At 39.0% G+C, this 12806-nt stretch overlaps 1 protein-coding gene across 3 annotated transcripts; it reads right to left on the reverse strand.

Moving 5' to 3' along the window:
• Positions 1-364: 364 nt before the first annotated feature.
• Positions 365-11564, reverse strand: LOC139222588 (uncharacterized). Of its 3 annotated transcripts, XM_070854387.1 has the most exons (7): positions 6327-6361; positions 3323-5249; positions 3025-3188; positions 2719-2942; positions 1754-1886; positions 1559-1659; positions 365-1047 (listed from the first exon to the last, which is right to left on the reverse strand). In XM_070854387.1, exons 2-7 carry the CDS (start codon positions 5229-5231, stop codon positions 831-833), a joined length of 2748 nt encoding a protein of 915 aa, XP_070710488.1. In that variant the 5' UTR covers positions 5232-5249; positions 6327-6361; the 3' UTR covers positions 365-830. The 3 variants fall into 3 exon arrangements, with proteins under 3 accessions (XP_070710488.1, XP_070710489.1, XP_070710490.1); XM_070854388.1 differs by lacking the exons at positions 3323-5249; positions 6327-6361 and adding an exon at positions 9680-11564; XM_070854389.1 differs by lacking the exons at positions 365-1047; positions 1559-1659; positions 1754-1886; ... (2 more) ...; positions 3323-5249; positions 6327-6361 and adding exons at positions 7159-8004; positions 8611-8711; positions 8787-8913; ... (1 more) ...; positions 9422-9585; positions 9680-11564.
• Between the last annotated feature and the right edge of the window lie 1242 nt (positions 11565-12806).

Here is a 12806-nt window from a genome sequence, read left to right on the forward strand (position 1 = left end):
CACTTGGCGGCATTTATTATACGGAAAAAAATGTCTGGCGCGAATCTGAGGAGGAATTAGCAGCAACAAAACGGAAATTGAACAAGGTTTCCTTCAGAATAAAGGTCCGTCACTGTAAAAATGTGAAATTATGAGAATATTTTGAAGAATAATGACCAGATTGCATCGAATATATACTTTATTTACCCCGGCTCTTTTACGTTTTACCCTATTTAACAAACTAGAATTAAATTGTCATTTTGTATCATAGCACAAAGAATAATAAGGTGTTGGGTGCATTAAGATGGTATACCACACCATCAGACAAACATGATAAAATACTTCTTACAATCATATGTTTTTTAAATATATTTATTTATGGACTCCATTTTAAACATGCAATATATCCTGAGGATAACGTCCAGTATTTTTAAAAGTGAAATTAATAAATGTCTTTTGCCAGTCAATTCTCTTTAATTAGAAAATAAAAAATATTACTGATGCTTTAAACCAGAGACGCCTCACAAGTCTTATGCCTAACACATACAGGAGGCACTGACGGAAATATTGTTTTACCCGAGATCAGTGAAACAGGAGCATTGCTTTATTTTAAATGAACATGTGAATAGATTGAATATGACTAGATACATTTAACTGAATTAAAACTGAAGTATCCGCTGAAGTTACTACTATAAGATATTTTCCCCAAGAAGATTACTTCAGACAAATTAATCTGAAAACAAATCTGAATTTGATTGGGGCAATAATGTTTGAAAGACAGAGGTTATGAACCATGTATCTCTCCAAATGCTTTTCTTTTATCTAATAGGAAACTTTTAGGGAACCTATTATCAATAATTGTTTTCGGACAGTTGTTGAGATTCTTGAACTGGGAGGTGGATATGCTCGTCGTTTGTGGGTGGTATTACAGCTCTCAGAGACATTGTTCCAAACATTTCCTTCAGTTGTGTCTGTAAATTCCACCCTTTGCTCGTGGCAAATATATAAACACGTCCAAAGAGATCAGGAAACATCGACATCAGATCAATTTTATCCAGATCGTCAACACTGCAAACAGAGACAAAACTGCATTACAAATTAGCAAAACAGATATGGACATGGCAATAGGTGTAATGTAGGTCAATATTAAAGTAAAGGGAGAGGAGATTAAAGTGTTACCAAGAAATCAATAAAAAAGTGGAGAAATCCTTCAATATATCTGATCATTAAGAAAATAGTTCCTTAATCTTCCTTGTTTTAACAAGTAGGACTTGCCTAAATGTCAACAAGCTATTCTGAACATATTTTCTCACTTTTGCAATTTCTGCCTTCACCCAAATCTAATAAAAATGATATGATTTTGTTTATGGAGTTCAGGGGATGAGAAATTAGGATTGAAAATTTCAATACAAATGTATCTTTCCACAAATAAAAGTTCTAGTGTCATCGTGAACACTTCTCATTCCTTCCACCGAAAGAATAGTGGACGAATAAGTGGGAAAATGCATTTTCCTGTGTGTAAATATATAATTCTTGACGTGTCAAAGCACTTCATCATTTTCAAATCAGTTAAACTCACTAGTGCTCATGGAGGTTTCGTATGAAGCGCAGTAAGCCCAGGGTGTGTTCAGGGTAGCCTTTACCATGTTTGTCCACCTTCTCCATCAACTTTGTTGGAAACTGTAACACCAAACATTAATTACAATTATACCTCGTGATAAACTTGTATTCTGGAAAACAAATGTAAAAAATAAAATGTTTGTGTTGCAGTTACCTTATTCTTCCACTCTTTGAAAGATGCATTCTCAGCACATTTTTTTTCAAGTGAAGAAATTACTTCCTGGTCAGTCTCATCCCATTTTGCTACCTCCTTCCTGTTACCAATTCTTCTCAGGTATTCTACTTTCCTGAAACATAAATCTGCATGTATCACAATGTGCGTCACATTGATAGCAAATGGTGATAAAGAGAAGCTATGGCAATGTGCTAGCAGCTCTATGGACAGCAATTATCAGTCTATTAGTCAGCCAGTCCACCACTTTGGTTCACTAAAATTACACCTGTTAGCATCAGCATGCTAGCATTGTCATTGTGAGCATGCTAACATGATGATGCTAGTTATTGCTGATAACATTTCGATGAAAGTGCCACTTTGACAACAAGAACAGGCTTTAACTCACGTTAACACTATGCTTGTTAGCAAGTTATCATTCAGGTATTAGCATTTAGATGGATCAGCTGTGGCTCAGGAGGTAGAGCAGGCTGTCCATTGATCACTGGATTGGTGATTCACTCGTTAGCAGATCTGCCTCTCTACCAATCTCAACCCACCATTCGCTTTCACCTACGGACAATTTAGAGTCACCAATTAACAGTGACTGTGTGGATTGTGGGATGTACTTGGAGAGAACCCATACAGGCTCGGGAGAACATGCAAACTCCCCAGGTTCAAACTGCAAATGCTGTTATTGTTGGATTCTTTTCACTCTGCGGCAACAGTGCTAACCACGGCACTGCTGTGTTCTTGGACACTGAGTCCCAGCTCCTGATATCAATGTGTGCGAAGGGTAAATGAACAGCGAAAACCTTGTACAGCTCCTTGTAAAGAGCGCTATATAAATGTGTCCTTTTACCATTTAGATAGATAAGAGCAGCTTCCCAGAGCTACTCGTGTGTCTTAAGGCTGAATCTTGTTGGTAAACTTAACTAATTAATTAGTCATGATGAAATTAATTCAACCTGTTAGCGGTCCAGAAGAAAGGATGATTTAAACATTCTTCCACTTTCGGTCTGCACTTTGGTTCCTCATTGATCATCCGCTCAATGAGATCCTTTGCCACCACATCTTGAACACGATCCAAAGTGTACTTCCCTGCATGAATGTTGCTCTCACATTCGTAGGATTTGTCGCCGAAAGGATGGTGTCCTCCAGAGAGGATGTAGTAAGTCAGCATCCCTACCACCTGAGAAGTTAACATAGCAGTTTAGGAACTGAATAATTTTTCATCAAATCGGCCAGGGAATTTGTGTAGTAGGAAAACTAACCTGCATATCGGTGCTTCTCTTGTACGGTATGTCCACTTCTCCTTCTAAAGTCTCCTTGGCCATCCAGCATTGAGTTCCTGCTCTGCCTGTGCGATAAGTTGTTTGTCCCACGAGTAACCGTCTACTTATGCCAAAATCAGATAATCTGGCCCTCCCAGTAACATCTGAAGGTCAAATGAAGCACATTTATTCAATAAACATATTTACATATTAAACAAAACAAAGTCTACATTTTTATATACTCTTAATTTCAAATAGTGAATTCCATCATGTCAGTATATATTTCAACTTGTCCTACCGATCAAAACATTCTGTGGTTTGATATCCCGGTGGAGAATTGGATGATCCTGACGGTGAAGTATCTTTAAACTCTTGAGAACCTGTTTGACGAGCTTGTTTCTCGGCTGATCATCCTCAATTTTGATGTATTCCTCCAAAGTGTATTCACAAAGTTGAAGACAAAGATATCCAAAGTTCTCATCCTCTTTAAAGTCAACATATCGCACAATAGATGGATGATCGAGCTCTGGAAGCCGAAGGAATCCTTCCTCATTCTTCAGCTCCTGATAGTTACATTTGGACATTCTCTTAATGGCAACTTCAGTGCCATCATCTCTTAACCCCAAGAAGACTTCAGTCCCATCGCTTCCCTTCGCAATGCGGAATTCTGCATCATTCACATAAATCATGCTCCCAACTCTGGTTACTTTACTTTTGTCAGTGCTAACGAGCTTCTCTAACTGTTCTCTCCACCTCTTGCTGATCGGTACCCATCGGGGTGTTATTGGTGTTATTGTGGTGCTGTTGAAGGGGAATGGCTTAACATTTGAAGTTGACTCCACAACAGAAGCTGTTTTTAGATCAGTGGCAGCAATACAAGCATCATCATTTGGGTCCTCTTGCCTTTCTGACATTTCTTTCTTTTTCTTGGATCCAGGTAAGGATGTACCGCTCTCACTTTCCGGGTTTGGTTTGCTGAAATGGTTTTCCAGTCGTCTGAGGACTTCTTTCAGCTTGTCATTCATTTTCATATCTGCAGATGTCAGTATGTCCTCAGGCACTGAAGTTATTCCCACTGATGTAAAGATGTTAACAGCATGTTCGACTGAAAGTAAGTTAGCAAATATGCCGTATGTGAAGACTCTCAGGTCAGAGGAGTGTTGGTCCTTTATAAAAGGAGCAACTGTGTTACACAACCTCTCAATGAAGTTGGAATTCCAGCCATGTGTGCATTTTGTTTTCTGAGTTATCACATACAGTGTTTGCAGAACAGCTTGACATGTATCAAGTCTATCTTTTGAGCAAAGCTGCTCCAGAAGTTGGGGGACTATAGCTAGTGCCTGCTCATTTGGTATCTCCTCCATTGTGCAGAAAACTGAATGTAAACTATCAATCGCCTTCTTTACATCCATTTTAGGGATTTTTGGAAGGCGACTGACTGCACCTTTAATGTAGGCGTCAATATTTCCAGTGTCCTTCAGCCATTTAATACTTCCCCGGCTGTATTTCTCTTTACCTTGTCCAACAACATTGAAAAGCATTTCAATCATGGTCAGATGGTTCTGAGGATGCTCTCGCTGCATGTGACTGTGGAAACGTTTGAGCACTTCTTCAGGTGAATTCTTTTGGACATCGATTTCCAAATCCAAAAAATATCTGACTTTGGAGCATAATTGATCTCCATTTGCTGCAAGCTGGTGAATCATCTGAGTTACTTTTTCATTGTGAATATTATGTTCAAGATCAGTGATAGGTAACAATGTTACCAGCGCACCAGCAGAAACAAGCACTCTCAAGACATCATCTCTGTCGTTGATGGCAGCAGACTGCAGCGGTGTGAATCGCTGCCGTACTGCAATGAGATCCCACCCATTTGGATTAGCCTTTGCTTCAAGGAGTTTCTCCACAAAAAGAACTGGTGCTTTGGATAGAGAAACATAATGCAAAGCTGTGTTGCCACTTTGGGAGACCCGGTTTGGGTCTGCACCCTCATGTAAAAGGAAAGTAAAAATATCCCTGTTCTGATTTACAACAGCAGCAATCAATGGAGTTATAAAGTCACTACACTGTCTGCATGGGTAAATATTATTAATGTTGTTGTCCTTCAGTAGTTTTTTGAGCTTCTTCAGGTTGCTGTTTACTATACACAGTATTAGTGGATGTGTTTCTATTGGGGAGGCTGTCACTTGTAGCTGTGAGCTGTTCATTTCTTTACTTCAGGATAACTGTGAAAAAAACAAAATTATGATGTTACTGTTACAACACTTAAACTTTAAAAAAGCCAAAAGCTCTCATCACAATTTAAGCTTAAAGGTTCATTACGTTTTTTTTCAAGAGCTGTTTTTCAGCGTTTTGAGAAGCTTGAGCAAAAATTTTGTATGAGCATTGTATTCAGGTGTGTACACTTAATAATGCAATGAGAGACCTTCTACATGACAACATTAAGAGCTGGACAACTAGAGATGACATTTATCACCAAGGCTGTGATTCACAGTCCCCCCAGTCAAGTACCAGCATTCATGGAAATTCAATCTTGTGTTTTAAGCAAGATTTTTTAGCTTTCTAATCATAAAGACATGGAATTATTTGTCATTAGTTAGAAGGTTATATGTTCATGTCACATTTGGTCTCTATCAAACAGATTCAATGTACCTCAAATACATTAAACTTTGTCAATTCAATATAATCAATGCAGATGAACATGGGTGGTGACTGGGCAACGCCAATGCATTTCCAATTTTGGCTTGTCATAGATGTATTGATATTGGCATCATCATACTTATATTTTAACTGGCTCATAATTAACAGGAACTGGCAGTACAGAAATACCTGAGCTATGCACACACACACACACACACACACACACACACACACACACATTTACATACATCACTTCTTGAGAGCAAAAGTTAGAAACAGCGAAGCTCCTGTGTATGCCTCTGCCAGGGCTGTCAGTGTTTTAAAAGCGCGGTGATTCAAGCATTTGCCATATCCACAGTGGTGTAATGCTGCAGTTCTTGTACAGATCCTCTTTAACACAGGGACAGATATCAACACGTTGTTCAATGCTGAAGTATTAAATCTTGACAAAAGTTAGAATCAAACCATTAACTAACACCACTGAAATGCCCTTCCCCCCTCCGCAGACACCTTGCGCCATCTTGTCGGCAGGTTGTGGCCATATGTTTGAATAAATCTCAATCTAAAGTTTCTCTTTCAGCCTAGCAACTACATCTCAACTTTCAAAAGTTTAGAGCTCTACTAAAACTTTGAGAGAAATTTTAAAAACAATAACGACTTACAGTTTTGAAGTATGATGTGAGTATCAACGGTGTCTCCAAGCTCAACTCTTCGATGTGATCCCTGTTGATGAAGAGTCAACTTCCTGGGTTCTGCTCTCTCTTTGTCTTTTTGCTCCTCCCAGTGACAGAATGTAAAATGTTTGTGCTGGGCATGGTCAGACTTGTTGTTGCAATCCAACAATGATAAAGTAGTGCAACAAACTGCATAATGTCATATTGATAAAAATTTGCTGGATGTTTAATGGGAACCATGTGTGTGTATTAGGAGTATGTGTGGGTGTTGGGTTAAATATAAAGATATATTCATCTTATTCATGACAAAAACAGGTAAGACCACAAAATGCACTTTATGTCTACATACATATCTGTATATCTATCTTAGTCCATAAACAGTAGAGGTATTCTTTATAAAAGTATGTGGCACACTTGTGAATGTACACTTTTAAAACACAGGGCAGACTACGTGTTTGTCGCTCAACAATTCATTTCCCAGAAATGCAGAGAAAGTTGCAAAGCAGGTTTGAGATTAAACAAAAACTGCCATCAACAGGTTTTCTATTAATAGTTCCATAAAAGGGGCGGGCACATTCACTTTAAGCTCCTTTTATGAAATTAGTCAATTAACTGCTCTGCCTATACAATATTAGATGTGTTGGGCCTTTTGATAAACTAATAAAGTTTAGAAAGTTAAGAGAGTAATTCATCTTGAGACAGATGTTTTGTCATAATACCAACAAATCCATGACGGAATAGATCTTACAATCATACTTTTACACATTTATGTTGATACTTTTATGAGCAGTATATTTTGAGAGTAACATTCAAATGAATCTCCATGTTGTAAGACATGTTTATTCAATTTTGTATCACAATGTTTCTGAGGTGGCCACACTTCTGAGAGGCTCTGACCACAGGCAAGGCCAATGGGGCCGTCAAGAACACTTCAATAAGCTAAAATGACTCAAAACGAAACTTAAACTGGGTGGTTCAACTTTAACAGTGCTTGATGTTGTTTGTTGTGATCACATGACTTGTGTGTAATCCTTACAGCGATCTGGTAAATGTAGAGAAATAAAAGTAGAAGAGCTAGTTCTTTATAAGGATAATGGTCAAGAAAACGTTTAAAATCTCAAAAAGTACAAAAACTAAGGTGAAGAGAAAGTTCCATAAAATTGTCTGACAGTAGAGTATCTTACAATCTACATAGTGTTACTGTCAGCCGTCGGAAAAATAGTTACTATGTACAATACATATGTGAACCTTACAGGCTTATTTCACAGATGACATGTCACATGAATCCCTCCCCTCCTTCACCAGCACACTTCAGTTATGCCTCTGAGGCCCCTCCCTGCAGAGGAGGCTGTCGCACAGGCTAACCACATCAACTGAAGAGGCCAGGAAGTGGCGTACATGTTGGTACACGATGATAACTCTGCAGACTGCAAGCAGTCCTTAATCCTTTTTGAATTCACTGGGTTGAGACTCTTGAACTGGGACACCCAGACGCTCCTCAAGGTTTGTGGACGGTGCCACAAAGCTGTTAGCGATGTCTTCTCTCTGAAACATTTCCTTCAAGGGGGTTTCTGAATTCCAGCCTTGGGTCTTGGCAAACTTGTAAACACATCCAAAGAGATCAGGAAACATCAACATGAGATCAACTTGAGCTGCATCCTTGGCTCTGCAAACGAAAGAGAACATTTTATTACCCAGTAATGAACGCCCAGCTTACAACTTGCTGACAGTCATTTAGTTTGTGAACGTCACCCATGACCACACGATAACATTGTGTAAGACATAACTTTCTGTTTTTAGTTTGGTTTGTCACCTCTCATCTACTGCTAAACCATTAATAAGACTACAAGCAGTCCACTGGCTGGGAAATGGATCACTTTGGGCTTCAAAGTGAGATAAACTACAAGATCCAGAACATGCTAATAAATGGAATTTGTTTTCAGATAATTTTGTGAAATTTTGAATCAAATTTAGTTTCATGGTACTATTTTTAACAATTTCCATTTAAATTAACAAATACTCAAGAAGGTTTGGTTATTTGAAAACTGGTTTTCAGGCTGGACAAAGAGCAATATATAGCAATATGTAGAATATAGCATAGCCTGTCATTTTTTTTATGATTTTGTCTTTAAGACGTATTTTTTTGTGTTGTAAAATGATTGCATGACATAACCCTCTTAAAAAAAGAAATGCAAGTGCATATTTATTGTTTCAGTGGTTGTTAGTATCATTTTAAGGCCTTGCGTCACTTTCTTAGAAGGGTTTAACTCACTAGTGCTCATGGAGGTTTCGTATGAAGCGCAGTAATCCCAGCGTGTTGTCAGGATAGGCTTTGTTCTTGCTGTCCATCTTCTGAACCAACTCTGGTAGAAACTGCAACACCGAAAATAATTATTCATAAAAAGGAATTATTTAGGAACACAGAAGTGCCATTTGATATGTTGTCACCTTGTTTTTCCACTGTTTGAAGCACCCTTCCTGGGCATATTTTTCCAGTGAACAAACGAGTTCCTTGTCGGCATTTCGACATTTTGCCACTTCGTCCCTGTTCCCAATCCTTCTCAAGTATTCAACCCTGAAAAAAAAAGTTTATTTGAAAAAATGCTACACTGACTGAAAATGTCCCAGACAGACAGACAGATAGACAGACAGACAGACAGAAAGATAGACAGACTGACAGATATAGACAACCAAGCAACTGACAGTGCCATCCCTTAGAAAATAAAAACAAGACAAGGCTTTTGACTCATTAGTCTGTCAGTCAGCGTTACTTCCTTACTTTTCAGTGGTCCAGAAGAAAGGATGATTTAAACATTCTTCCACTTTCGGTCTGCACTTTGGTTCCTCATTGATCATCCACTCAATGAGATCCTTTGCCACCACATCTTGAACATGATCCAAAGTGTACTTCCCATCATAAATGTTGCTCTCACATTTGAAGGATTTGTCGCCGAAAGGATGGTGTCCTCCAGAGAGGATGTAATAAACCAGCATCCCAGCCACCTTATGAAAGAACATTTTAGCAATTAAGGAAGTGTTTTTCAGCAAGTCATCAATGAAGTTCGTATAGTAGAAAAACTGACCTGCATATCAGTGCTCCTCTTGTATGGTATGTTAGCGTCTTCTGTTAAAGTCTCCTTGGCCATCCAGCATTTTGTTCCTGCACCACATGTGCGATAAGTGGTTTGGCCTTTAAGTAAACGTCTACTTATGCCAAAATCAGCTAATCTGGCCCTCCTGGTAACATCTGCACAACAAATCAGGCAAACAAAATGAGGTATGATAATTACAAATTACAAAAAATATTTTTGCTTTTTCAGTATATGTTTGCTTGGTATTACCGATCAAAACATTCTGTGGTTTGATATCCCGGTGGAGAATTGGAGGATCCTGACAGTGAAGCACCATTAAACTGATGAGAACCTGATAGACAAGGTTCTTCATCACCAGACTGGCATCATTACTACTAATGCATTCTTCCAAAGTGTATTCACAAAGTTGAAGACCAAGGTATCCAAAGTTCTCATCCTCCGCAGCGTCAACATATCGCACAATAGATGGATGATCGAGCTCTGGAAGCCGAAGGAATCCTTCCTCATTCTTCAGCTCCTGATAGTTGCATTTGGACATTCTCTTAATGGCAACTTCAGTGCCATCATCTCTTAACCCCAAGAAGACTTCAGTCCCATCGCTTCCCTTCGCAATGCGGAATTCTGCATCATTCACATAAATCATGCTCCCAACTCTGGTTACTTTACTTTTGTCAGTGCTAACGAGCTTCTCTAACTGTTCTCTCCACCTCTTGCTGATCGGTACCCATCGGGGTGTTATTGGTGTTATTGTGGTGCTGTTGAAGGGGAATGGCTTAACATTTGAAGTTGACTCCACAACAGAAGCTGTTTTTAGATCAGTGGCAGCAATACAAGCATCATCATTTGGGTCCTCTTGCCTTTCTGACATTTCTTTCTTTTTCTTGGATCCAGGTAAGGATGTACCGCTCTCACTTTCCGGGTTTGGTTTGCTGAAATGGTTTTCCAGTCGTCTGAGGACTTCTTTCAGCTTGTCATTCATTTTCATATCTGCAGATGTCAGTATGTCCTCAGGCACTGAAGTTATTCCCACTGATGTAAAGATGTTAACAGCATGTTCGACTGAAAGTAAGTTAGCAAATATGCCGTATGTGAAGACTCTCAGGTCAGAGGAGTGTTGGTCCTTTATAAAAGGAGCAACTGTGTTACACAACCTCTCAATGAAGTTGGAATTCCAGCCATGTGTGCATTTTGTTTTCTGAGTTATCACATACAGTGTTTGCAGAACAGCTTGACATGTATCAAGTCTATCTTTTGAGCAAAGCTGCTCCAGAAGTTGGGGGACTATAGCTAGTGCCTGCTCATTTGGTATCTCCTCCATTGTGCAGAAAACTGAATGTAAACTATCAATCGCCTTCTTTACATCCATTTTAGGGATTTTTGGAAGGCGACTGACTGCACCTTTAATGTAGGCGTCAATATTTCCAGTGTCCTTCAGCCATTTAATACTTCCCCGGCTGTATTTCTCTTTACCTTGTCCAACAACATTGAAAAGCATTTCAATCATGGTCAGATGGTTCTGAGGATGCTCTCGCTGCATGTGACTGTGGAAACGTTTGAGCACTTCTTCAGGTGAATTCTTTTGGACATCGATTTCCAAATCCAAAAAATATCTGACTTTGGAGCATAATTGATCTCCATTTGCTGCAAGCTGGTGAATCATCTGAGTTACTTTTTCATTGTGAATATTATGTTCAAGATCAGTGATAGGTAACAATGTTACCAGCGCACCAGCAGAAACAAGCACTCTCAAGACATCATCTCTGTCGTTGATGGCAGCAGACTGCAGCGGTGTGAATCGCTGCCGTACTGCAATGAGATCCCACCCATTTGGATTAGCCTTTGCTTCAAGGAGTTTCTCCACAAAAAGAACTGGTGCTTTGGATAGAGAAACATAATGCAAAGCTGTGTTGCCACTTTGGGAGACCCGGTTTGGGTCTGCACCCTCATGTAAAAGGAAAGTAAAAATATCCCTGTTCTGATTTACAACAGCAGCAATCAATGGAGTTATAAAGTCACTACACTGTCTGCATGGGTAAATATTATTAATGTTGTTGTCCTTCAGTAGTTTTTTGAGCTTCTTCAGGTTGCTGTTTACTATACACAGTATTAGTGGATGTGTTTCTATTGGGGAGGCTGTCACTTGTAGCTGTGAGCTGTTCATTTCTTTACTTCAGGATAACTGTGAAAAAAACAAAATTATGATGTTACTGTTACAACACTTAAACTTTAAAAAAGCCAAAAGCTCTCATCACAATTTAAGCTTAAAGGTTCATTACGTTTTTTTTCAAGAGCTGTTTTTCAGCGTTTTGAGAAGCTTGAGCAAAAATTTTGTATGAGCATTGTATTCAGGTGTGTACACTTAATAATGCAATGAGAGACCTTCTACATGACAACATTAAGAGCTGGACAACTAGAGATGACATTTATCACCAAGGCTGTGATTCACAGTCCCCCCAGTCAAGTACCAGCATTCATGGAAATTCAATCTTGTGTTTTAAGCAAGATTTTTTAGCTTTCTAATCATAAAGACATGGAATTATTTGTCATTAGTTAGAAGGTTATATGTTCATGTCACATTTGGTCTCTATCAAACAGATTCAATGTACCTCAAATACATTAAACTTTGTCAATTCAATATAATCAATGCAGATGAACATGGGTGGTGACTGGGCAACGCCAATGCATTTCCAATTTTGGCTTGTCATAGATGTATTGATATTGGCATCATCATACTTATATTTTAACTGGCTCATAATTAACAGGAACTGGCAGTACAGAAATACCTGAGCTATGCACACACACACACACACACACACACACACACACACACACATTTACATACATCACTTCTTGAGAGCAAAAGTTAGAAACAGCGAAGCTCCTGTGTATGCCTCTGCCAGGGCTGTCAGTGTTTTAAAAGCGCGGTGATTCAAGCATTTGCCATATCCACAGTGGTGTAATGCTGCAGTTCTTGTACAGATCCTCTTTAACACAGGGACACATATCAACACGTTGTTCAATGCTGAAGTATTAAATCTTGACAAAAGTTAGAATCAAACCATTAACTAACACCACTGAAATGCCCTTCCCCCCTCCGCAGACACCTTGCGCCATCTTGTCGGCAGGTTGTGGCCATATGTTTGAATAAATCTCAATCTAAAGTTTCTCTTTCAGCCTAGCAACTACATCTCAACTTTCAAAAGTTTAGAGCTCTACTAAAACTTTGAGGGAAATTTTAAAAACAATAACGACTTACAGTTTTGAAGTATGATGTGAGTATCAACGGTGTCTCCAAGCTCAACTCTTCAATGTGATCCCTGTTGATGAAGAGTCAACTTCCTGGGTTCTGCTCTCTCTTTGTCTTTTTGCTCCTCCC

Source organism: Pempheris klunzingeri, chromosome 23 (genome assembly GCF_042242105.1).
Source record: "Pempheris klunzingeri isolate RE-2024b chromosome 23, fPemKlu1.hap1, whole genome shotgun sequence".
Classification (NCBI taxonomy): domain Eukaryota; kingdom Metazoa; phylum Chordata; class Actinopteri; order Acropomatiformes; family Pempheridae; genus Pempheris; species Pempheris klunzingeri.

Excerpts from the sequence above, each read along its gene's own strand:
- LOC139222588 (XM_070854387.1), bottom strand. The coding sequence starts at position 5,231 with ATGAACAGCTCACAGCTACAAGTGACAGCCTCCCCAATAGAAACACAT. Across the intron at positions 2,943-3,024 it reads AGAGAAGCACCGATATGCAG|GTGGTAGGGATGCTGACTTA; the intron begins GTTAGTTTTCCT and ends TTAACTTCTCAG. Across the intron at positions 1,048-1,558 it reads CGAAACCTCCATGAGCACTA|TGTTGACGATCTGGATAAAA; the intron begins GTGAGTTTAACT and ends CTCTGTTTGCAG.